The sequence below is a fragment of the Aquarana catesbeiana genome, linkage group LG05 (genome assembly GCF_042186555.1).
Source record: "Aquarana catesbeiana isolate 2022-GZ linkage group LG05, ASM4218655v1, whole genome shotgun sequence".
Lineage (NCBI taxonomy): Eukaryota > Metazoa > Chordata > Amphibia > Anura > Ranidae > Aquarana > Aquarana catesbeiana.
This window is the reverse complement of record NC_133328.1, coordinates 545873231-545900488: the sequence shown is the minus strand read 5'-3', so window position 1 is coordinate 545900488 and position 27258 is coordinate 545873231. Positions and strand designations below refer to the sequence as shown.

At 42.5% G+C, this 27258-nt stretch overlaps 1 protein-coding gene across 3 annotated transcripts; it reads left to right on the top strand.

The window, feature by feature from the left end:
* The first annotated feature begins 2739 nt into the window (after window positions 1-2739).
* On the top strand, window positions 2740-26313 carry PEX2 (peroxisomal biogenesis factor 2). 3 transcript variants are annotated; one of them, XM_073631838.1, is made up of 3 exons: window positions 2740-2838; window positions 14171-14233; window positions 22113-26313. In XM_073631838.1, the coding sequence occupies exon 3, from the start codon at window positions 22118-22120 to the stop codon at window positions 23036-23038; it is 921 nt and encodes a 306-aa protein (XP_073487939.1). In that variant the 5' UTR covers window positions 2740-2838; window positions 14171-14233; window positions 22113-22117; the 3' UTR covers window positions 23039-26313. The 3 variants fall into 3 exon arrangements, with proteins under 3 accessions (XP_073487939.1, XP_073487936.1, XP_073487938.1); XM_073631835.1 differs by having other exon boundaries at window positions 22110-26313; XM_073631837.1 differs by lacking the exon at window positions 14171-14233 and having other exon boundaries at window positions 2768-2838; window positions 22110-26313.
* The last annotated feature ends 945 nt before the right edge of the window (window positions 26314-27258 follow it).

Here is a 27258-nt window from a genome sequence, read left to right as displayed (position 1 = left end):
TATATAGTATATATATATACTATATATGACTATACCTCACTCCATACTATGTGTGGGAGTGAGGTCACCTCGACCCAGCCAATGTAAATGGCCAGGGATCGATACCCAGAACCCACTGGGCTGAAGATATCAGGGGCCAGTGGGGAGCTCACAGAGCTGGAGAATAGGAGGTATCATTCCACTTTAACGCACCTGGTGTGAATGAGCCTTAAAGCTGAATTCCATCTTTGGATACACTTGGGCCAGCTTGGCCCAAACAATGTCCCTCATTAACAGGCGAGGCCATCTACAGCATACCGCACTGTGTTCCGGGTGTGAGCTGAGACTTCCTGTCTCATACCCGAAACACAGTAGAGTCTATCACAGCAGCACTCAAAGAAAGTGATGTATTCTATAAATGAATATAAAGCTTCCTCTGATTGGCTGAGTCAGAGGTTGTGATTTATTGATAGAATACATTGCTTTCTCTGAATGGCTCAGTCCCACTGTGCTAGACTCTACTGTGTTCCGGGTATGAGACTGGAAGTCTCGGCTTGAAAGCCTCAGCTACATACAGTTTATACCACACATCCAATGGCCTCACATGTTGATGAGGGACATGGTTTGTGTGGGCCAAACTGGCCTAAATGAACTAAACTCACTGGTCACTTTATTAGGTACAACTTGCTAGTATCGGGTTGGACCCCCTTTGGCTTAATTCTTGGTGGCATAGATTCAACAAGGTGTTGGAAACATTCCTCAGAGATGTTGGTCCCTATTGACATGATAGCATCACACAGTTGCTGCAGATTTGTCGACTGCACATCCATTATGCCAATCTCCCCTATTGGAATGGGATCTGGTGACTGTGGAGGCCATTGGAGTACAGAGACCTCATTGTCATATTCAAGGAACCAGTGATGAGATGATTTGATCTTTGTGACATGGTGCATTATCCTTCTGGAAGGAGCCATCAGAAGATGAGTACACTGCAGTCATAAAGGGATGGACATGATCAGCAACAATACTCAGGTAGGCCGTGACGTTTAAACGGTGCTCAATTGATACTAAGGGCTCAAAGTCGGCCAAGAAAATATTCCCCATATCATAACACCACCAGCCTAAATGGTTGATACAAGGCAGGATGGATCCATGCTTTCATATTTGTTTATGACAAATTCAGACACTACCATCAAAATGTCTCGAAATTCTTGAGACTCATCAGACCAGGCAACGTTTTTCCAATCGTCTATTATCCAATTTTGGTGAGCCTGTGCGAATTGTAGCTTCAGTTTCCTGTTCTTAGATGACAGGAGTGGCATCCAGTGTTTGCTGCTGTAGCCCATCTGTTTCAACGTTCGATGTGCTGTGCGTTCAGAGATAGTATTCTGTATACCTTGGTTGTAACGAGTGGTTATTTGAGTTACTGTTGCCTTTCTATCATCTCAAACCAGTCTGCCCATTCTCCTCTGACCTCTGACATCAACAAGGCATTTTCCTGCAGACAACTTCCGCTCACTGGCTATTTTCTCTTTTTCGGGTCGTTCTCTGTAAACCCTGGAGATGGTTGTGAGTGAAAATCCCAGTAGATCAACAGTTTCTGAAATACTCAGACCAGCCCGTCTGGCACAAACAACCATGCCACGTTCAAAGTCACTTAAATCCCCTTTGTTCCCCATTCTGATCCTCGGTTTGAACTTCAGCAAGTTGTCTTCACCACGTCAAGCCTAAATGTATTGAATTGCTGCCATGTGATTGGCTGATTAGCAATTTGTGTTACCAAGCAATTGAACAGGTGTACCTAATAAAGTGGCCGGTGAGTGTATGTAAAGTGTATCGAAAGATGGAGTTCAGCTTTAAGCCCCTGTTCACATTGGGGCGATTTCACATGCCAAATCGCAGCCTATTGCCAGCAACGGCACCGTCCAAATCGATGCGACGCCGATTTCCAAAAGTAGTTCCTGCACTACTTTTGGCGACTTCCGGGGCGATTTCAATAGACACCCGTGCATGAACCCAGATGACTTTCAAATCGCCCCCAAACTTGCAATGAAATGCGGGTTTCAAACCCACCTCCAATGTGAACGTACCTTAAAAAACACTTTCCCTGTCTGTAAGCCAGTTTTGAAGTTGCGCTATTTCAGGGCGACTTCGAAGCAGTGTGTTTTCATATTCGACTTCTTTTGACTGATGACAATGCAAGTCGCACTGAAATCGCACAGAAATAGTGCAGGAACCTTATTTCAAAGTTGCTCCAACTCAGGTCACAGCAATTTAAACGGCTAATTTGCTGCAAATGGAGTGCGACTTTGAACTGTCAAGTCGCATGGCAAGTTGCACTGGTGTGAACCAAGGCTAGACTGTATACTGTAGGTCTTCCAACATATTAAACAAAATAAGAAATGTAACCATTGTGTAAAATCAAAGGATCAGAAAGAAGGTTTATTTCAAGGTGAGTAACAAGAATAATACGAATTGCCAGAGTCATTACTTTAGCACGAAAAGATTCAAAGCAAAGGACACGGCATGATAATCAGATGTCTGATCAGAGTCAGCCGCCTTTCACTGTCCTACATAGCTGTCATCTGTGTGTCAAATCGCTGCTGGGCTCTTTGCAAGCAGGACCCGCTTTCATTGGTTAACATTGCGCATGCTCAATGCGTGTTCTGCTTTCTGTATAAACCGCCCGTTTTGCTGTGGTTGCGTTCCAAGCCTCTCTCTCACTATACAATCTCTGTAGACGGCTGCGTTCCACGCCTCACTCCTGCCTCCGCTGGTGATTGGACTTTAATCATAGCTGGTCTGAGAGGAGGTTTTCTGGACTTCCTTGTTAGCTGAGAGCTGTTCCTGTTTACTGTGGTATGTATAGCTATGTGTTGTGTCCATTGTGTGCCTTGTATGTGCTGCCTGCACCCTTCCCTGTGCACCTGCTGTACTTTATATAAGGCAGAGCTCTGAAAATAATCTTCTATTCCTCTTCTTTCCTCTTTTACTTCTTTGTGCAATTGTAGAGGGAAAACTGTTTTCATTTTTATAAATAATGAATACATTTTTGGTTAACCAATTAAACTTTGGAAGCTTTTACCTCCCCCTCCCCCCAGCCAGGGTTTGATATTCAGCAATGCAGCAATTTAACCACTTAAGGACTGGAAGGTTTTACCCCCTTCGTGACCCGGCCATTTTTTGCGATATGGCACTGCGTTATTTTAACTGACAATTGCGCGGTCGTGTGATGCTGTACCCAAATAAAATGGATGTCCTTTTTTTTCCCACAAATAGAGCTTTCTTTTGGTGGTATTTGATCACCTCTGTAGTTTTTATTTTTTGCGTTACAAACAGCCAAAGACCGACAATTTTGAAATAAAAAAAAAAAAATTTTTACTTTCTGCTATAATACATAGCCAAGAAAAATATATAAAAAGACACATTTCTTCATTAGTTTAGGCCAATATATGTAGCAGTATTCTGCTACATGGTTTTTGGTAAAAAAAAATTGCAATAAGCGTATATTGATTGGTTTGCGCAAAAGTTATAACGTCTACAAAATACAGGAAAGATTTATGGCATTTTTATTATTTTTTTTTTTTTTTACTAGTAATGGTGGTGATCAGCGATTTGTTTATTTTTTTTCAACGGGACTGTGACATTGCTGCAGACAGATTAGACACTTTTTTGGGACGAGACATGATTACAGTGATCAGAGCTAAAAATATGCACTGAACAATGTATAAGTTACACTGACAGGAAAGGGGTTAACACTAGGGGGCGATCAAGGGGTTAAGTGTGTCCTGGTTAGTGCTTTCTAACTGTGGGGGGGAGTGGACTGACTGGGAGTACAGGGAGATCGCTGATCACTAGGAACAGACAATCACACTGTACTCCCCTTTCAGAACGGGGATCTACTTGTTTACACTGGTAGATCCCCGTTCTGCCTCTCCGACGAGCGATCATGGGTGGCCAGCGGACATCACGGCCGCTGGACCCGCGCATCGGTACCCCCCCGCTGTGCAGCCGGCGCCGCACCCACAGTATCCTGTGCACAAAATGACGTACAGGTACGTTGTTTCACGCAATAGGGCCATCCTGTTACAGTATATATGCAGTGGGCAGTCCTTTGTAAGTTCACCATTACAGAAAAATCCTGTAAAGTGAACTTGCACAGGACCCTCACCCCGACCCCCCCCCCCCCCCCCCCCCCCCAGCAGTGCGGCAATCTCTCGTTCTATCGCCGCCTCACTGGTCCGGGGCTTAGAAATCCCCTTGGTATTCTCTCTACTTCTTCCCTGCTGAGAGGACGGGCAACACGGGATGTGATTGGTCGGCGCCGACCAATTATAATGCTCCAAAACGTACCTCCTGACGGGGGGGGGGGGGCGTTTTAAAGATTAAGCCAAGGGGATTTCTAAGCCCCAGTCCGATGAGGCGGCAGTAGCAGGGCTCAGAATGGGAGCTTGCCGCGCTGCAGGTCAGCGGGACGGGGGGGGGGGGGGGGGGTGAGGAGGGGGACCTGTGTAAGTTTACCTTACAGATTTTTCTATAAAGGTGAACCTATCCTTTAAGTGGTTAACTGGCATTTGTGCGGTCATGCATTGCTTTACCCAAACAAATTTATATTGTTTCTTCCCACAAATAGATTTTTCTTCTGGTGGTATTTGATCACCACTGGGTTTTTTAGTTTTTGCCATTATAAAAGAAAAAAAATCTAATTTCTTCATAATTTTTGGCCAATATGTATTCTGCTACATGTTTTTGATAAAAAAAGAAAATGCCAACAAGTGTATATCGTGGCAATGACTTATAATGGGACTGCGACAGAGCGGTGGGCAACCTGACACTAACTGATGATGGGTGGGAACTAACTGCCGCTGACATTACCAGTGACACTTATACAGTGATCAGTGATAATACTATACGCTGTCACTGTACTAATGACACTGGCTGGGAAGGGGTTAAAGTGGAATTGCAACCATTTCTGTGTTTATTAAAAGTCAGCAGCTACAAAAAGTGTAGCTGCTGACTTTTAATAAACAGAAACTCATCTGTCCCATGGTCCAGCGATGTGACCGCCGGAAGCCTACGTTATCTCTCCTCTCCGCAGCACCGGCATCACTACTGTGGGCACCTGGCTGTGACAGCTTGCGGCTTCACAGCCGGGTGCGAACTGCGCGTCCTTAATGGCCGGGAAATCTTCTGGGACCTGTGACTTGTCCCAGAATATTTCAGGGAGGGAGGGGCCGCCTAGGCGGCCTAAGCAGAAGTCAGAGCTGGGTACCTGTCAAAACTAGGTAACCCCACCCCCCCAAAAAAAATGACATACCAAATGTGGCATGTCAGGGGGTAAGGATTCCTTAAAGTGGAAGTTCCACTTTTTGTGGAACTCCGCTTTAACATCTCGGGCAATCAAGTGGATAAATATATGCTTAACTATGAGTAATGTGTGCTGTTTTTACTAGTTGATCTCCAAGTTTGAAACGTCAGAAATGGTTCCCTGTGTACAGAGCTCTGTGTTGAATGTCAACACAGAGCTCTGGGCTGTCAATGTACACAGCCGATCAGGAGGTCCCAACCATGAATAAGTGGTCGAAACTTGCCAACAGGCTTCCACTGTGTACAATCACAGCAGGAGCCGGCCGGGGGGCACACCCTTATCCCAGAAATAGGCAGCGACATACAGGTACGTGGCTTTGCCTACAGCTACCGCTTGTCCGCAGTACAATGCAGGCGGGTGCTAAGTGGTTAAACAAAGCAAAAAGCAGCACAAATGCTTATGCCAGATCACTGTATGTATTCCAGTGAGCCTAGTTTACACCACTGCAGTGCTTTCATGCATATTTTAAAAAAATACAGCATGCTGCATTTTTGTGCACAAGAATGCGTATGAACATACACAGTCGCTTGTGAATGCCACTTCGTAAGTAAAATAAATTGAAATCAATAAACACTACAAATGCACTGCAAACGTGCATGCAGAAATGCACGGGAAACGCAGAGATTGTGGTGTAAATGACCCCCTAATGAAGATGTAGGAGAGACAACAGCAGTGGGGGAGGGGTTGTTTATGTCGGTATATGAGTCCTGAGTTGGCTGTCACCGCAGTCGCAGGAGGTCAGGCATTGCTTTGGTTTCTGGTCTGACAGCTGTTCATTCAGAGATCCTAAGGAACGTGCGTATGTTCTAGAAAGTGGCCAGGATGTATTGTGTTTTGGGGAAGAACTTGTATGTGTTGTGCATATACCTTATATAACCTTCCCTATTCTGCAACAACATCTAGGTTCACATTTAGAAACTATGGCTCACTATACACACTACAATTAGACCCCTTTCACACCGAGGCGCTTTTGGGCTAAAAATAGCGCCTGAAAAACGGCTCCCCCGCAGTCTCAGTGTGAAAGCCCGAGTGCTTTCACACTGAGGCGATGCGCTGGCAGGACGTTAAAAAAACTCCTGCAACCAGCATCTTTGGAGCGGTGTATATACTGCTCCCGCCCATTGAAGTGAATGGGCAGCGCTGGCAAAGCGCTGCTATAGCGGTGCTTTGCTGGTCGTTTTAACCCCTTTTTGTCCGCTAGCGGGGGTTAAAAGCACCCCGCTAGCTGCCGAAAATCTCTGCTAAAAACGACGGTAAAGCGCTGCTAAAAATACCAGTGTGGAAGCAGCCATAGAGGTGAGCTTGGGTGTGTTTGGATTCTACCCCTAATGCCGCGTACACAGGACCTTTTTTTTCTGACGGAGTTCCACTTAAATGGACTTCCGTATACACGATGACACCGAAGTCTGATAGTTTAGAACGCAGTGATGTACAACACGTATGACGGGACTAGAAAAAGGAAGTTAAATAGCCAGTAGCCAATAGCTGCCCTTGCGTCGTTTTTGGTCCGTCGGAATAGCATACAGATGAACAGTTTTCCCAATAGGAATTGAGTCCGTCGGAAAGATTTAAAACATGTTCTATTTCTAGGTCCGTCAGAATTTTCTAAAGAAAAAGTCCGATGAAGCCCACACACGATCGGAATATCCAATGAAATGATTCCGTCGGACCTTTTCTGCCAGAAAGTCCGGTCGTGTGTATGCGGCATAACCCTCCTAACTTATCCCGCCAGGAAGCTGTTACTGTACTGGGCCAATCATAAGCGGCCGAGGCATTCCCCACCCCGCAGCCTCACATATCCATGACTCTGGTATATATGTGGCAGGGAATGCCCCAGCCGCAGATGATTTGCCCATTACTGTGGGTTCAAACTAGGTTCCAAACACGCCTGAGTTCATCCCTCGTTACAATCTGACCATACAAGCTCTAAGCAATCAATCATCATCAGTCATCTTTAACCACTTGCCGACCACGCTATAGTAAAATGTTCGCCAGTTCTGGGAGGGCGTCATATGACGTCCCCCTGTGATTGTATCTGACGTCCATTCTGTGATTTATGTGCAGATGCTTGTGTATAAGCATAAATGCCCAGAATAAATTTATATATATAAATTAATATTCTGGCCAGTAGAATGGATTCACGCTCAACACCAAACACACATACTCATGCAACATTTGAGCCATTTTTTCTGTCATGCTCTACACCCGTGTGCATGAGGTCTTATAGTACAGGTCGAGATGATGTAGAAAGTTTATTCCCTTTCATATTCATGCTTCTATTGCTAATGGAAATTGGAGACTTTGGCACCTGTACTTTTATATCTCACTAAACAAAAAAAATACAAAACATGTATTTAAAAACAGGGCAGATTTGATGGACTACTTGGTCTTTTTTCTGCCATCACTATTCTATGTTTCTCCTTCTAGCAGAGAGACCAATCAATATTAAAGAGGAACTTCACTCAACATACCCACCATGCATTTTTTCTGTGTCATCTGGCCTTGTCTGTTGGGTTGTCTTTAAAAAACTATACTCACCCCATCGGTGAATCCAGTGTTGCCTGATACATTTTTCTGCTTTCCTGGTGCTAACATGTAAGATATATGTGGTAGACCAATAGCTAGCTACCAGAGGGTAGTTATTATAATAATTATTATTATTATAATACCGGATTTATATAGTGCCAATAGTTCACGCAGCACTTTACAACATTAAGGGCAGAGCGTACAATCACAATACAATTTATTGCAGTAGAGCTTACAATCTAAGAGGGAGGGAGCTCAAGCAAATTCTGTTTCAAAAAGAAATAGAAGCAGGAAGCTCCTTGCTGTCAAAGCCAGATGTAGTAAGGTTCACTGAGCCAATTAGTAGTGTTTTACAGCAAATGGGTTGTTGTGTGGGCATCAGCACTGGTCCTGTGGGTAGAAATAGGTGGGTTTACTAACACATGTTTTCTGCCATGCTGGTGCCAGAAAAACAGAAAATTATATCATGCTTACCCATAATTGTCCTCTTCTGGTGCCAATCCTTGGCAGCATACTTGAGCACATGTACACTACCATGCTGGTGCCCGGAAAAGTGCATTAAAGTGATCCTAAAGGAAAATTTTTTTTCGGGTAAAATAAAAAACACGTTATACTTACCTGCTCTGCCCTGCAACAATAATGCACAGAAAGGTCCCTTACCTTCTCTTTGGGTAGTCCCCTGCCTGTGCTCCTCCCTCCTCTGAAAGCCTCCTTAGCAAGCTGGGTGCATCCATAGACACACACAGCCAGTAAGCCACTCCCCCGTTCCACACAGGACCTCGACTGACAGCAGTAGGAACCTATGGCTCCCATTGCCCTCAGTTCCTTCTGTGAAATCGAGAAGTGAGAGGAGCCAGATGAGTGTTTAGAGGTGGGGGACTAGAACAGGTAGTAGAGCATTTTTGAATGTTAAATCAGAGAATGCATTCCTGCCCGCACTATAGCCGAAAGATGGCTACAGCACAGGCTTACTTTGCCGGAAGTTCTTACATAAACGTCCTCCCATGATTGCGCTACCCGAGCAGAATGCTCTGTGATCAGGGTAAAGGGCCAATCACAGCGGCCCTTTACCACGTGATCAGCTGTGTCCAATGACAGCTGATCACAGATGTAAACACAAGCCGATTATCGGCTTTTCTTTCCTCACGCTGACAGCACGAGGAGAGAAGAAGTGAGCCAATAACTGGCTTGTGTTAAAGGGACATCAGCACTGATAATAAGGGCACTGAATATCAGTGCAGTCCCGTCAGTGCCCATCATTGTCACATATCAGTGCCAACCAGTGCCGCCCATTCGGTGCCATCTATTAGTGCCCATCAGTGCCGGAGAAAAATTACCTGTTTGCAAAATTTTATAACAAACTATAAAAAATTTTGTTTTGTTTTTTCAAAATTTTCGGTCTTTTTTTATTTGTTTAGCAAAAAACCCAGTGGTAATCAAATACCACCAAAAGAAAGCTCTATTGGTGTAAAAAAATGATAAAGATGTTATATGGGTACAGTTTTGCATGACTGCGCAATTCAAAGCGTGACAGCGCTGAAAGATGAAAATTGGCCTGAGCAGGAAGGGGGTGAAAGTGTCCAGTAGGCAAGTGGTTAAGGTAAAAAAAAGTTTGGACTTTAGTTTAGAACCACTTTAAGAAATCACAATGATTTTAGCTGTATCTTGGGGCCCGTATTGTCCGAGTTGTAATTACCACCTGTAGGGTTCAAATAATAAAAACAAGTTCATATGTACTGTGTGTGTTCAATGAGGTTTAATGTGGAGAAATGTAAGGTAATGCACTATAGGGCTAAAAACCTAAACCCAAACTACTCACTAGGGTTACTGAAGCCCCCTGATTCACTTGTGAAGACTGAGGAGAAGAATAAATTCAATACCTTTGCCATCTCCCCATCCTTTGTAACCAGATGTCCTTCCTCATTCTTTATGGGGCCAATATGGTCTGTCCTCCTTTTTTACTGTTTACATACTTAAAGAATTTCTTGGGATTTTTTTTGCTCTCCTCCGCTATGTGTCTTTCATGTTCTATCTTCGCCGTCCTAATTACACCCTTACATTTCCTGCTGCATTCTTTATAAAGTCTGAATGCTGAGGATGATCCCTCAACCTTGTATTTTTTGAAGGCCTTCTGCTTTGCTTTTATATGCATTTTTACATTGGAGTTAAGCCATCCAGGACTTTTGTTCGCTCTTTTAAATTTATTACCCAATGGGATACATTGGCTAATGCCCTTATTTAATATGCTCTTAAAGTATTCTTTGTTCCTAATATTTTATCCCAGTTTATGCCTTTTAGCAAGGTTTGTAGTTTAGGGAAGTTGGCTCTTTTGAAATTCAGTGTCTTTGTATTCCCTTTGTTTCCTATTTGTGTGATTTATACTGAAACTAATTGACCTGTGATCGCTGTTACCTAAATTGCCCCGTATTTCCACATCCGTGATCAGGTCTGTATTGTTGGTAATCAGTAGATCCAGTAATGTTTTATTTCTAGTTGGTGCGTCTACCATCTGACCCATAAAATTGTCCTGCAAGACATTAAGGAATTGGCGAGCCTTAAATGAATGCGCGGTTCCCTCCGCCCAGTCTATGTCTGGATAATTAAAATCCCCCATTATGATAACACTTCCCATCCTTGCTGCTAATCCAATTTGTGATAGGAGATCTGTCTCCACTCCCTCCCTCAGGTTAGGGGGCCTATAGCATACTCCCAGTATTATTTTCCCCTTAGCTTCATCCCTTTGGAGCTCTACCCATAAGGACTCCACCTCCTCCCTAGCTCCCTTAGTGATGTCATCTCTCACATTCACTTGTACATTATTCTTGATATATAGGCATACCCCTCCCCCTTTTTTATCCTCCCTATCCTTGCGGTAAAGGGTATACCCTTGAATGTTTGCCAGCCAATCATGAGAGCTGTTGAAACGGGTCTCTGAAATTCCCACAAAATCCAAATCCTCCTCATACAACAGTATCTCTAGATAAAGAATTTGTAAAGAATTTCTGTATTATATCACTGCACCGCACTTTCAGGCTGCAGTGCACTGTTCATCCAGTGTGGCTAAACGTAGCTCCCCGCAGTATGTGTGAAAACGGCCTTAATGTGCTGCACATGTGCTCTGGGTGTACATAGCGTCACATTTATTTTCTGCTAGATTTTACCATAATGTGGCATTGTTGGGGAACGCTGGAGACAGCAGGAACTGTGTTGACACAGGAATCACACGGTCTCCTCTTACTGTGCGGCACTAATTAAAGAGTTTAATGTGTGACATCAATTTGATTGCCCTTGTAGCAAAGTCCTAATTATATCAGTCACATGGTATGCAAATCTGAAGAAAAATTTGGTTGTGTTTCTATAGATAAAGGCTAATGCTAGTCAAACACGAGAAAATCATTTGTGGATTTTGACAAAAAAGTTATTTCCCTAAAAAAAAAAAAAAAAAAAATACCAGCAAGATGTTATGGAACTTATCACTGATCTTATATTAATAAGAGACGGGGATCACTGTGTAATACCATTATGTAGAGACTCTGTACAGGCTTTTCTAAATTAGTGCTCCTAGTAACAGTATACAGAATGAGGAAAGATGTAAACACTGCACCAGACCTGTAGACACAAGGCCCCTTTCACATGATCGGACCGATCGGGTCTGCCTCTCTGTTTTTCGGGTGGACCCGATCTGTGACATATTGTCCCCTATGGGGAGGCGGATGTCCGCTGACATCCAATCCAACAGAATCCGCTGGAAACAGACGGATGGAGATACGTTTGCCATCCGTCCAGCGGGTCAGACCGTTTTCTTTACTCTCTCCATAGAGAAGAGCGGGACTCTAACAGGTCCAGCTCTGCACAGTGAGCAGAGACGGACCTGTCATCCGCCTTCTCAGCGGGGATCAACGGAGCAATCCCAGCTGAGCAAGCGGAGTCCATCAAAACAGATCCGCCCCATGTGAAAGGGGCCTAATGGTGATATCTCCAATTTTACAGTATTAATGAGGTAACCCTGAGTAAGGGTCCATTCACACCAGGGCAGCTGGGCAGCCTTGTATAAGGCAAATTGACTTGGGTCTTCTAGGTCAGTGGTCATCAACCCTGTCCTCAGGGTCCACTAACAGGCCAGGTTTTATGTATTACCTTGGGGAGATGCAGACTAGAATACTGCAATCACTGAGCAGCAAATGATATCACCTGTGATGGATTTCAGTTATCTTGCAAACCTGGCCTGTTGGAGTGTCCTGAGGACAGGTTTGGTGACCACTGCTCTAGGTGTTCAGTTGACACCACTGTAAAAATTAGAACATGCACTACTTATTTCTCACTGCAGTGTACTGTGACGCACTACACCCTCGTCCCAATACTCTGACGTGAATAAAATTTATGAAATGTCACTTTGTACCATTTCAATAAAGTTGTAAAAAAAAAAAATGCATGAGTTGTACATTGCCACGGTTTAGTTCTGAGCACAGAGTAGCAGGCATGATAGGACGCAGCTGCTGGTGTGAATGAGCCCTTAGGAAGTTAGCAATGCAGACCGGAAAATGAAAAGTAATAAGAACCTAAATTAACCCACCCTCCGCTAATTAACTGCTGGTATGAAAAAAAAAAAAAAAACTATCCATGCCCATGTTAATTACCTGAAGCCATGGTTCTGTTAAACTCTGTCCACATCACTGGCTACATGATCTGGATACCTGTTGATAGAGACAACACTTTCAGTGGCCAGTTCCTCTCTCATAGGCTTCAGAGGCAGGAGAACTCATGGGGGCAGTGAGGGGACCAGTGATCAAGGAGGTAATGAACAGGGACAAATCCCTGATCCCCAGGGTGGGAAATGAACATTTGTGACAGAGGAAACGCTGACTTTCATTTATTATTAGAGGTATTTGGAATACACTATTTAAATTTCATTTTTGCTTGGGGTTGGGATTAAAGCTGAAGTTTAGGTATCATTTCTATAGCACAGTTATATTGTTCCAGATTGGACCAATGTAAGTATGTACAAACTCAATTCCAAAAATGTTGGAATCCTATGGGACAACAGTCCTCTCCCAAAACTTCAGCAACTGGTCTCCTCAGTTCATAGATGTTTACAGAACGTTGTTAAAGAGGAAACCCCTGATGGGTTTACTTCCTCTTTGTTTCCCTGCAAAAGTAAAGCATAATTAGTAGCCCATTATGTGTCACTTACCTGACACAGGAACCTGTGATGTCACTGCTCCCCTCTGCTATGGAGCGTCCATCTTCTTTCTGGTTATCATGGCTCCGGAGCTGTGATTGGCCGGAGCCGCAATGACGTCTCTCCCGCGCATGCGCACGGGAGCCGCCACTAACGGCATATTGCCGTTAGCAGCGGCATGCTCAGTGCGCCTACGCACTGAGTAGACAGCGGTGCCTGTCTTTTTGCAAATATCTCCTTAACAATGTAGGTTTAGAAGATATTTCTTGGACCTACAGGTAAGCCTGAATCTAGGCTTACCTGTAGGTCAAAGTGGTCTGTAAGGGTTTACAACCACTTTAAAAAAAGAGGGGAAGTTACACCGTGGTAAACATGTCCCTGTCCCAACTTTTTGAGAGGTTTTGCTATGGGGACGTGCTATTCTATGGGGAATAAAGTAGGAGTTTATGAGATTTGCAAATGATTGCATTTTGTTTTTTATGTAGATTTTACAGTGTCCCAACTTGGGGTTGTATGTATATCATATATCTCTCTGATGCTGAAGTAGGTTGCAAGTCGCTGTAGTATTCACTGCTACTACATTGAAAGCAGCAATCTCCCGGGTCACTTGCCGAGCTGCTGCTCTCCTGTATAGTAACCACAAGGGGCCGCCAACTTTGGCACTGCCGCTATTTTGAAAACGCCTTGTAATTGTTCAACAAATACAAGGCATTCTGTGATTGGACAAGGTGGAGAGGTAGGATGTTGATGTCAAAATCTCCATCTCCTCCTATCGGAGAGCTCCTTATATTCAATAAAAAAAACAAAATACATTCTGTAAATGGAGACACTGGACCTGGAAAACTTTGTCTATCACTGTAGTAGTGCTGGCTAATACAGTGATATGCTGCTTCCACTAGGATTGGTTAGGTATGAGTTGTGCATACTAACTTTGGTGCAAGCTGGCCCAATGTAACTGTGCTATAGAAATTATACCAAAAGTATTAACTCTTAAGGTGCCAAATATAAATGTCACAACATTTTTGGAAATTACTAGCACCAAATAGTTGGAAGGAAATTTTTTCGCCACCCTTCACAATAAGGATGTTTTATCATATTGAATATTCCTTCTGTTTCAGGTCTGTTATTAAAGAAGTGATTGTCCTCCGGATTCCTTTTTTAACCCTGTTATTTTAGTAAAGGTAAGACTTTTCTGTAGGGGTAAAAAAAAAAAAAAAAACCCCATTAAACATACTGTAACTTTTTAAGTGGTGAACTAGGATGATGGCACAGGAGTTTGAATCTATAAAGCCCAGCAGTTGCACTGTATGTCTAAATGTGACTGTGCAGTACAGTAGGCTCCAAAGCTCGCCTTGTATACTTGGTAATAGACCTGGGCAGACACACTTCTTGTTTTACAGCAATACACATCTGTGTGAAGATAGATGTGTTGAGCGGTGCGGCTGTTACTCATCAATGCCAGCATAGAGCACTGCAGTGGAAGGGCATACATTTCCAGTAAAAGAAAAGAGGGTTTTTAACACCTTCCCTCCCAGCCTATAGTGGATTGATGGCCAGGCTGGGGCTTTACCATTCTGACTGGATGTCATATGACATCCTTCAGGACGGGCCACTCCTGTGCACCCCTGGGGGGGGCAGCGATCAGTGATGTGGTGTGTCCCTCGAACACACCACATCACCGATCACAGTAAAGAGCTTATGACGTAGGCTCTTTACCATGGGGTCTGCTGTGTCCAATCACTGATGATCACAGTGTAAATAGGAAATGTCGGTTATTGGCATTCCTCTCCTCACGCTGATCATGTGTGAGGAAAGGAGAGCTGATAAGTGGCTTTTCTCAGTGGGGACATTTGCATTGATAATCAGTGCAGTCCCATCAGTGATGCCTGTCGGTGCCCATCGGTGCTGCCTTTTAGTGCCCATCAGTGCTGCATATTAGTGCCTCCTTATCTGTGCCGCCTCATTAGCGCACTTCAGCAAAGGAGAAAAATTACTTATTTACTAAATTTATAAAAGAAACTAAGAACATTTTTTTTTTTTTTTTTTTTTTTTTTAGCAAAAAATAAAAAACCTATTGGTGATTAAATACCACCAAAAGAAAGAAATTTGTAAATAAGCATGTTTTCTCCTTCTCCGATGCGCACTGATGAGACTGCACTGATGGGCACTGACAGGCGGTGCTAATGGGGCTGCACTGATAATCCGGGCACTGATGATCATCCCCATTCACATCTAGCATTGTGAGAGTGCACTTTTTTTGGCAAATTTTTGCTGTGACACACATAGCCATTTATTTTAATGGGCCGCCCTACACGTGGCATAGTAGCTCATGGTACTATTAGGCGTGTTGTGGTTTGCATGTTTTTTTGTTTTTTTTGCTGCATGTTTTGCTGTGTTTATCACTTGTTTTTTCATTTAACCACTTGCGACGGCGGCAAAGTGGTTTCAATATCCTGACTGGGCGTCATATGACGTCCGCAGGATATTGAGCCGCTGCGCGCCCCCGGGGGCGCGCATCGCGGCGATCGTTGTTGCAACACCGATCTAGGTAAACAGTCTCTGACGGAGACTCTTTACCATGTGATCAGCCGTGTCCAATCACGGCTGATCACAATGTAAATAGGAAGAGCCGGTGATCGGCTTTTCCTCACTCGCGTCTGACAGACGCGAGTAGAGGAGAGCCGGTCGGCTGCTCTCCTGACAGGGGGGGATCTGTGCTGATTGTTTATCAGCACAGCCCCCCCTCGGATCCTACCCAGGACCACCAGGGAAGCCGCCCAGGACCACCAGGGAAGCCGCCCAGGACCACCAGGGAAACCAGCCACACTGGACCACCAGGTATGCCCCCTAGACCCCCAGGGAAATACTAATCAGTGCAAAGACAGCTGCCAATCAATGCCCAGGCAGCTGCCAATCAGTGCCCACTCCAATGCCTACCACTGCCAGTGCCACCAGGGATGCCCATCAGTGCCGCGTATCACTGCCCATCAGTGCCGCCTATCAGTGCCCATCAGTGCCACCCATAAGAACCCATCTTTGCAGCCTTTCAGTGCCCATCAGTGTCGCCTATCAGTGCCCACCTGTGCCACCCATGAGTGTCCATCAATGCCGCCTATCAATGCCCATCAGTGCCACCCATCTGTGTCGCCTACCAGTGCCGCATATCAGTGCCCGCTCATTGGTGCCACCTCATCAATGCTGCCTTATCAGTGCCGCCTTATCAGTGCCCATCAGTGAAAGAGAAAACTTATTTACAAAATTTTTAAACAGAAACAAAAGCAAAACTTTTATTTTTTTCAAAATTTTCGGTCTTTTTTTATTTTGCAAGAAAAAAAAAACGCAGAGGTGATCAAATACCCCCAAAAGAAAGCTCTATTTGTGGGAACAAAATGATAAACATTTAGTTTGGGTACAGTGTAGCATGACCGCGCAATTGTCATTCAAACTGCGACAGCACTGAAAGCTGAAAATTGGTCTGGGCAGGAAGGTCTAAGTGCCTGGTATTGAAGTGGTTAAGAAAATGTGTGTTTGGGTCTGCATTTGGTGTGCCTTTAACAATAATTGGCACAAAAGCATGAGTAGTTCATTTTAGGTGTTTAAAGGTGACCATACACTACACAATCTGATTATTCAATCTCTGTATGATCTCCTTTAGGTACAAAACTATATAATATGAGGACACACCATCTATCCAATCACTCTGTATCCAATCAGACAGGCCCTTGCACTGCATAGTTGATAGTAGATCTAAAGAACATTGCACAATTAAATTGGACATTGTACAATTCGATTGTATATTGTATGGTGACCTGTACAGACTTTCAGGGACACGTTTTTCCTGTTTTTAATACTACAGCTCTATCCACATAGGCTGTTATGTGATCCCTCAGCTCCTGTACACTCTGCCAAATGAACAATCTATGCAAGAGGAAGATCAAGTTCAAAACTATCGATGGCTGTGTATTTAATGAGAACAGTGCAGACTGATAATGATTACGTTGGTAAAGCATGTAACTGCAGAGGAGGGCGGCATCAGTCCCCTGGAGAGGGAGGGCAGGTGCAGACTGTGTCAGCTGGTGAAGTACTTCCTTTTAACATTTTTTCCTTTCCAAATACATTTTAGGACAGGTAATGGAGGATTTTTTTCTACAGGAGACTGGAGGCTACCCTAGAAGGTGGGGCCTGTCCTAAAAGACAGAGAAAGCTTTTCCTTTTCTGCAGGAGAGGTACATTATTGGTACACTATATTGCCAAAAGTATTGGGACACCTGCCTTTACATGAACTTTAATGGTGTCTTAGTCTTTATGGTTCAATATTGAGTTGACCCACCCTCTGAAGCTTTAACAGCTTCAACTCTTCTGGGAAGTCTGTGCACAAGGTTTAGGAGTGTGTCTATGGGAATGTTTGACTATTCTTCCAGAAGTGCATTTGTGAGGTCAGGCATTAATGCTGCATGTGAAGGCCTGGCTCGCAGTCTCCACTCTAATTCATCCCAAAGGTGTTCTCTTGGGTTGAGTTCAGGACTCTGTACAGGCCAGTCAAGTTCCTCCACTCCAAATGTGCTCATCCACACTATATTGCCAAAAGTATTGGGCCTACACAATCATTTGGTGGAGGGGGGATTATGGTGTGGGGTTGTTTTTCAGGGGTTGGGCTTGGCCCCATCGTTCCAGTGAAGGGAACTCTTAAGGCGTCAGCATACCAAGACATTTTGGACAATTTCATACTCCCAACTTTATTGGAACAGTTTGGGGATGGCCCCTTCCTGATCCAACAGTGCACAAAACAAGGTCCATAAAGACATAGATGAGCGAGTTTGGGGTGGAGGAACTGGCCTGCCCAAGTCCTGACCTCAACCCGATAGAACACCTTTGGGTTGAATTAGAGTGGAAACTACGAGCCAAGCCTTCTCGTCCAACATCAGTGCCTGAACTCACAAATGCGCTTCTGGAAGAATAGTCAAACATTCCCATAGACACACTCCTAAGCCTTGTGGACAGCCTTCCCAGAAGAATTGAACCTGTTATAGCTGCAAAGGGTGGGCCAACTCAATATTGAACCCTACTGACTGAGACTGGGGTGCCATTAAAGTTCATGGGTGTGTAAAGCTTGGCGTCCCAATACTTTTGGAAATTGTAGTGTTTATTGGTACATAGGAAGCTGGAATGTAGAAAAATAAAAAGGCAAATGTAACCTTTTTTAAAAGTTGTTTTTTTTTTTTTTTATTAGTTGGATTTTTGGTGTCAAATCAGTTTGTGTAATTTCTAGATTTGTTCTTCGAGCTGTTCTTTTTGCAAAACAGTTTAATTGATTTAATCTTTACATTGGCCCACTTTTTCTGACATGCCAGTAAACCCCCAAACAAATAAAGTCACAGTAATAGTTAATTTTCTCTTCTTTTCTTTTATATACATCTCTGAACAAAGGTTTTACGACATAAAGGAGAATGTAATCCAGCAAACATTCTGTTGCGTAGCATTTTCTTGCAGGGTGCTCACTTAAATTGGTCTAGGGGGAATACAATTCGGCATTTGGCTGTATTGGGATCGCCTCTCCATTTTCTGCATGTGTACAATTTGGCTTCAGTAGTTTGACTCTTCTTTTTGTTCGTGCAGTGACCTCAGGAGAGGGAACCTCGCTTTGTTCTCAGGTTTTGTCTGTGGATCTGGGGTCATTCTTTGTTACAACATGATATTCATGTGACGTCGAGTGAATGTCAATAGGTAGCAGAGAGTGGAGGATTGTATAAATAGTCCTTGAGTTACCCCACCAAACAGTTTTTTCTTTTATCAGATAATCGCAGTACAATAGCTAAGCCCACCTGCAGAAGATGGTCTTTTGTTACTTGTTTTTGCTGGGCTCTGCAAGCATTGGGTCAGCTAGCTGTGGCTGTTCTGAACAGGGGATGATAAAATCATGTCAAAATTTGGAAGTCAGGCAAATACGAGTAGGACATTTAAAAACTGTGCACCTGCTGAGCTTTTTAGAAATGATCCCAACTATTGCTGGTACTGGAAAAATGTTCTGTTTTTTTTTGCCAGCTAGCAGTCTGGGTGTGTTTTGACTTGCTTTTTAAAATCTGTACAAATATTGTACCATCTTTAGAAAGTATTTGGGAAGGTTTTTCATTTTATTACTGTTAAAGTAGGGTTTCTTATTTAAAATGCAAATCTCAAATTTTTTAAATTGTTCCATATATTAAATTGAACCTGTCACAACAACAAAGTTTTGAATAGGTGTCATTTTATTGAGGGTACCTGCAAATAACGTGCTGTATCCCAGGCACCCCAAAATCTATACGCGTGCTATATTAACAAACCCTGACATTTCTGCCTGGATTGGCATGCATCCTCTCCTCTGGGCTTTGCCATAATTCCTAGTGCAAATTGGTCACATTGTCAGACAGAGCAATTTGTTTTTGCAATGCAGTTTGTCTGATTAGTGCAAAAGGGCAATCCTGACTAGAGGTCGACCGATATATCGGCCGGCCGATATATCGGCCGATATTTGGCGTTTTTTACTTAATCGGCATCGGCCGATTGTGCTGATAAAAAAGGCCGATTATAACTTCAGCCATGACTTGCAAATGACTTCTGTAATAGAAGTTAATGCAAGTTTCCCTAAGTTATCTGTGGAGAGGATTCTCCCCTCCTCTGGGCAGCCTGCCAAGTACGATAAGAAGATACATTGTATCTTTCAGGTTCTTTTTATCAATAGACTGAACTCCGTGTGTAGAAGTTTTCAGTTTAACCATTTAAAGACTAAATCTTTTCTGACACTTGTTGCTTACAAGTAAAAATCCTGTATTTTCTGCTAGAAAATCACTTAGAACCCCCAAACATTATATATATTTTTTTAGCAGAGACCCTAGGGAATAAAATGGTGATTGTTGCAATATTTTATGTCACACGGTATTTGCGCAGCGGTCTTTCAAACGCAATTTAAAAAAAAAAATACAGTAATGAATTAAAAAAAAAAAATAAGCAGTAAAGTTAGCCCATTTTTTTTCGTCCAAAAGTTTTGATTACCTGTTTTTGTGTATTTATAATTTTAAGATAGTTTTTTTTTTTTTTTTTTTTTTTTTAGGTTTTTTTTCTAAATTATACATACAAGTGAACTGATTGAAGGTTTGTTTTGTTTAATGTTTAAATGAAAAAAAATTTCTGTATTACTTAAGGCTGCTTTCACACTGGAGCGGGCAGGCGTTGATGGTAAAACGCTGCTAGTTTTAGCGGCGCTTTACCGTCATTTTAGAGGCGCTATTCGGCTGCTAGCGGGGCGCTTATAACCCAGATAGCGGCCGAGGAAGGGGTTAAATGCGCTGCTGCCAAAACGCTTTGCAGGCGCTTCGGCAGCGGTGCGCATTCATTTCAATGGGCAGGAGTGGTGGAGGAGGGGTATACACCGCTCCAAAGATGCCGTTTGCAGGACTTTTTTTTACATCCTGCCAGTGCATCGCCTCAGTGTGACAGCACTCGGGATCTCACACTGAGACTGCAGGGGAGCCGTTTTACAGGCACTTTACAGGCGCTATTTTTAGCCCAAAAGCGCCTGAAAAACGCCCCAGTGTGAAAGGGGTCTAACTGTTAGATTTTATGAGATGAAGGGAAAAAAGAAAGGAAAAAAAAAATCGGCCAAATATATCGGCCCAAAAAAATCGGCATCACATATCGGCCATCGGCCACCACGATTTCTAAATATCGGCATCGGCATCGGCCAGAGAAAAACCCATATCGGTCGACCTCTAATCCTGACTGATCAGTATGCACAGCTTTTTGAAGGAAAAAATGCCATCCGGGAAAGTTTGAACAGCATGAAGGGAGTTGGAACATTCACACAAAATGGGTGATCTAAGCTTTTTTGGCTATACTTCTCCTGTGGTTTACAGGAGTGCAGCTAGTCCAGGCTCTGAGAAGATGCCACCATATGATCAGGATTCCTCCAGAAGCCCAGACCAACAGCTGGCTCAGCCTCTCAGTGAGTGGCTAAAAACCTGAGCCAGCCAGTTCCCGCCTCCTCCACAGCCCAGCGCTCCAGTGAGTGCTGGTGGGGCAGAGCAGAGAGCCACTGACTGACAGTCACCATTTCTCTGCACCCTGAGGACTGAGAGCTGAGCAATCAGTGATGTTTGCTCAGTTCTTGGTCTTCGAGGCAGTGGGGGACAGCTGCAGCTAGGATCTGTGCCGTAGCCATCTTACTATGATTTTTTTGTTTCCATACTTCTCTTTTAAAATAAAATCTGTATACATGCCTTTTTTTTCCATTGTCTTTAGTTCATGGACACACAGGTCCTCTTCACTTTATTCTTCCCATGGCTGTAAATGGATCCTAAATGCAGAAGGCCCTCATTGCAACATTGGCTCACAGTAAGTGGGTTAAATAATGCTGGCCATCATTCCAACCGAAAAGGGGCCGGCGTTGGAACGATGAGTAGGTGAGTCTGCGAAAAACCGGGCCCAGAAATTCTATTTTACCCAAACTGCGCTGTTAGACCCAGCAAGAAATAGTTTTAGGTAAAGGGGTAGCTGACAGAAGTGGGATCATAATTATAAAGCAGTGATTGTGACATTTACCAAATATGTACTGGTAGTGAATCAATTGCTATCATTTCAAACACTTGCACTAGTAAGATTCATCTGCAGTGAATGTTTGCTGCGTGTCAAATTTTCTGCTTAATAAATGATCCCTTGTATTTAGATTTAGGCCTTGGACTTAACAACACATGTAAATCCTACATGCACTTCACTAGCAAGTACATATGAAACCAGTGTGTTTTTAACAGGGCTTATATTTACAAAATGTACCCTTTGACTATATTTTGTGAATTGCTTTACAGTGAAAGGGTTTACAGTAACTTATAGGTTCAGTGTATATGAAGACTACCTTTCATGTTCTCTGTATAATGCAGACTTAAGCTGGTTATTTTTAATAAGAGATATTCCTGATGAGAATAGATAGATGTTAGTTATTACAAGTCTTTAGTGCTTTGAATTAGAAGCTCTCGTTATTGGTTAGATAAATATTCTGCATGTTAAATAACCAGATTTATTTTCCAGCAGGAGAAATGGCTGTGGCAGAAAACAATATGGAAGACATAAATCCTGTGTTAAGAATAAGTCAACTGGATGCTATTGAATTAAACAAGGCATTGGAGCAATTAATCTGGTCTCAATTTAACAGTTGTTTTCAAGGCTTCAAACCAGGACTTTTGAGTCGCTTTGAACCAGAGATTAAAGCATTTTTATGTCTGTTCTTATGGAGATATACAGTATACTCCAAAAACACTACTGTTGGTCAGTCGATTTTGAACATGCAGTACAAAAATGACTTATCTCAAACTAAAACATACAGGCCACTTAATAAACAGCAGAAATTATGGTTTGCACTTTTTACAGTTGGAGGAAAATGGCTGGAAGAAAGGTCCTATGATTTATTTAGTAATCACCCATTTGGGTCATCTTTTCAGAGAACAAAGTACTTTATTAATGTTGTGTCTGGCCTCCTGAAGATTTGTGGACTGCTTAATTTTTTGGTTTTCTTGCAGCAAGGAAAGTTTGCCACACTGGCTGAACGCCTTTTAGGAATCCGGTCAGTTTTCAGCAAGCCTCAAACTATACGGCAGGTTGGGTTTGAGCACATGAATAGAGAAATTTTGTGGCATGGATTTGCCGAATTTCTGATCTTTCTTTTGCCTCTGATCAACACACAAAAACTGAAATCAAAGATGTTTTCCTGGTTTAAGCCAGTCAAAGGGCTCTCTTTTACTGATCCATCACTAGTGGTCCTTTGTAAGGAATGCTGCTTGTGTGGGGAATGGCCAACTATGCCACATACCATTGGCTGCAGCCATGTCTTCTGCTACTACTGTATTAAAAGTAATTACATGGCTGATATGTATTTCACATGCCCAAAATGTAGCACTCAAGTACACAGTCTGCAGCCCCTTGAGTTCAAAGTCGAAATTTCTGAAGTTCACACTTTATAAACGATACTCACCGTGAACTACTGAACAGTGATGTCTCCCAGTTTTCATATGTTCTCTGGATTACAATGGTGAAAACGTTAGGGTTGAGTTCTTATGTCATCTTCAAAAGCAAATATGAAGACTAACAGACCCAAGGAAACTAGTTCCAAGAAATAGATGAAGCCTATGGTTGATTCAGCCAACCAGTCTCCACTCTACATCTGAAATGCCATTTTTTTATGGAATCCCTTAATTGTGACATTTGTAGTTAAATTCCTTGAAATCAAACAGCGTTTTTATCTGAGTTGTCTTTTTATTTTCAAACATTTAACTGATCGGATTTTCTTCACAATGTAGAAGAAAGACCACATTTTTCCACTTGCCCTCAAAAATAGCCTGATTGGTCATTTTGAGCACTAAGAAGAAGCCCGATTAGTCATTTTTGAGCTCTTTTTTGAAGTTAGATATGATTTAATAGACGGTTATTATCATGAACTAGGTGACACTTTACAAACTGGAATAGTGTTAAAATAGAAGCCGCCACAAAGTGTCAGTACTTACAACTGCCTTGTCAAAAAACCCTCCAAATGCACAAAATGACTTTTTTAATATTCAGAGCATGCAAAATATGTCATTCACAGCTCTGCCCCACACTCTGTTTAAAGGATAACTAAAGGCATTTTTTATTTTTTTTTCAAGTTTTGGATAGAGTGAAGAGGGATTAGAACACCTGTCAGGTTTTTATAACTGTCTGTTCCCCCATTACGAAGATGTACCCTCTCTGTTTGTCTTGTTTACCATTATCACTAAGAGTGACACTAGAACAGGAATAGAGGGGAAATCTTCCACTGGGAATATTAGTTCTGGTGACAACCAAGGATTCCTTCACTTTACCTCACCTCTCCATACAGTATGTCTTTAAGTTGCCCTGTTGCGTTGTGGGTAGAGGTGGGATTCCTGACTGTTTCAGCCAGGATTTGCATACTGTGTGCGCTTTGAATTCCTGGGCTCCTGGATCATACTGGGCAGATTTTGGATAAGGCAGTGGTGTGATGCCAACTGTTACATGGTTGACCTGTGTGACCTGCAAAGCCATACAATTTTTTGTATTTTGTTTTACCCCTATGAATCTGTTTTCTCATGGAACTTTATAGGAACACATTAACCCCTGTCAGGGACAGAAAAAAAAGTATGGACAATTTTGGTGGAAGCTGTTTAAACTATCAGAATCTTTTTTTCATGGAAGGAAACATTTTTAGAACATAAACACCACTTGCCACCATGCTAAATACGCCTGTTCTGCTGCCCTGATGGGCAAATCCCTTGAAAGGAGATTGATAAAGGCTCCACAAGTGATCATACCCTTACTCCCTCAACTTAATCTAATAAAATTAGAAATGGTAGAGTGGTTAGCTGTTGGACATATACAGTAACATAAATAAGCTTGTCTTTACAAACGTCTTCCACACTTGAAGGATCCAATGTGCTTTCTTCACAATGTGGGTCAGGCTCATTTGTGATGAAGAGTTTGGTATGGGTGAGGGCTTGGGGGAGAGTCCTAGAGACAGGCAGAAGGGATTGATTTTGAGAAGAAAGGATAAGCACAGATTAGAAGGAGTTAGGGCTAGAAATTAAGTTTAAGAGATGAAATTTAGGGGGCTAATTATCTACTTATGTTTTATGGTTAATCCCAAGTCCACCTGAAATCTTTTCCTTACGCTAAATGAAGTGGAAAAGGGTTAGAAACTCTGTAGTTTATTTAGGAGATTGTTCCTCACTTTTCTAGCCTATGATAACCGTACACAAATGAGGATAATGTGGGTCACAGGACAGAAAGGCACAGATGTCCCAAATAAAATACAGAAGTTCTAACCTTATCCAGCTACATTAAAAACATGTTTCTGCTATTTATGTCCGCCTTTGGAGAGATCTACTATCACTTCTTGCCTCTGTGGCTCCATGTTACCAGGACAAGATATGAAAGAGAACCCCCCCCAGCTGGGACACAAATGGCAATAAAAAACTGAATAGAAATTCCTACTGCTCTATACTATATCTAAAATAATAATAAAGAAAGGTTGTAAGTGTTAAGGGTTAAAGTGGAAGTTTAGGCAAAAACTAACTCCTATCCTACTCTATGCCACATTCTAAGACTAATCTATCTAGTCCTATAAAGCAAAAATTGCTGTACTTACCTGTTCTGCACGCCTTCTGGTCCAGTCCAATGCTGAGCTGTCAGCGGTGGCTCCAGTGTGTAGGCATGTACAGGAGAGGCAGCCGACAACGGAAGCCCCATACTAACTCTATGGGTGACGTCACTTCCCTGGCACTTCACAGCCGTTGTCGGTTCTCTCCTGAAGACTGGACCGGATCCCCTGCAGAAAAGGTAAGAACGGTGATTTTTGCTTTATAGGGCTAGATAGATTAGTCCTAGAATGTGGCAGAGAGCAGGATCAAAGTTAGTTTTTGCCTAAACTTCCACTTTAAGTGTATGTGTGAGGGTAAGGTTAGGGTAAAGTTAAGGGTAAGATCAAGGGTTACATTTCAGGGTTAAGTTAAATTTAAAGAATATCTAAAGCCAAAATTTAATTTGTTTTGTTAACCTTGGATAGAGTGGGGATCTGTTGCAACCCTGGCTAGGTTTTTATTATAAAAGGTGAAAGTAAGAGGTTCTGAATCCAAAAGTTGCTTTGATTTTGCTGTAAGGAATAGAGATATATCATGTATAGTGCAGTGGCTCTGGTTATAGTTAGGCAGCTCTAATACACAAAAGGGGGTCTATAGGAGGTGTTTTGGATGTAATTCAGGGAGTATAGGGGCAAAGACAGGTTAAAGCAGAATGGAGCCCTGGGCAAAGTAGTAGCTTGTCCCTAATCTCTTCAACTGATATTAATAAATATAGGCTCTGAAACGGACAACCTACAAGTGCACCCTCCTTGTGAATCAATAACAGGTTCACAACTTTGACCAGTTGTGCTATCCCTCTAGTCTATTGCAGGAGTAGGAACATTTTAGCAAGTCCCCCTGGACAGCCACCAAACCCGAGGATCCTGCCTAGGTTGCCTTGTGGATGATTCATCTCTTTATAGGAAGAAAGCAGCACCACACCAGATATGGTTATTCCATTCAGACAAACCTAAAAGACAATCCGGTGCATTTCAAGATGTGTTAAGGACCCTTTTAATTTAAGGTTTAAAGAATAATACTAAATGCAGATTTTGGTGTGCTTAAAAACTCACTTTAACCAACTTGTGTTTTTCCTTATTTAATAATTATAATAAAATGACCTGACTTTGTTTCAGTGGATATTTCTGATGATTAATGTTGTTTTCCGCCAATATTGGTACTAAACACATAATTAAACAGTTTCTTTTTTGCAATATTACTAATGACATCAAATTATTTTTTAGGATAATTTTTAAGAATTTCTGGACTTTACAGAATTTCTGTTTGCGTTTATGTATTTGTAAATCCTGTTGTTTTGTCTAGCTCAGTAAAGGTATTTTTTAAAATTTTGTTGCAGGAAAACAAATAACGTTCCTGGCATTTTGCCTTTATGCAGGTGAATGCGTTATTTTTCAATAATTCCAACGGAGTATTCAGAATTCTATTACCTTATATCTTTAGAAGCTTTAAGTGTGCAGTAAGGTTTTTCATACTGTACCTCATAAAAATTCATTACGGAAGGGCATAAACAAGTACTTTTTCCTTCCAGTCATTGGCAGTAAGTGATTCATCTGTTTTCCACAGAAAACCAATTTCATTGCAGATGTCCTGTAATTTCCAATCTCCCCGAATTGTGGAAGCGTATCACACCATCCTCATGTAAGGAATGTGAGGATATTTTTGTGAGGGAGTAAAAGAGGGAGAGGGGAAAAGCTGTGCTTAGTCTTGTTAATGGGATTGAATAGCATTTGCTGTCTCATCAGTTTTGCAAAAGAACCGTAAAGTAATCAGGCTGCCTTCCTTTCTGCCTTACACCGGCTATCAATTTAAGCATGGGGGCTGGTTTTGTTACATATATGTGCAGGCACAAAAGTGGAATTGGGAAGTCCTTTCAGATAAGTCTTTCACTATCAAAGGAACATTGATTTACTTCTGCCTTTTGGCTGTAAAATTGTGGAAAGTAGAGGTTAAAAATTAATGTTTCCTGAAATGTGGCAAAGCAGTGAAGTGCATATTCAGTACAAGCACAGTGATGTAAAGTAGGTTTAAAAGACTTTGGTTCTTTTCTTTTCTAC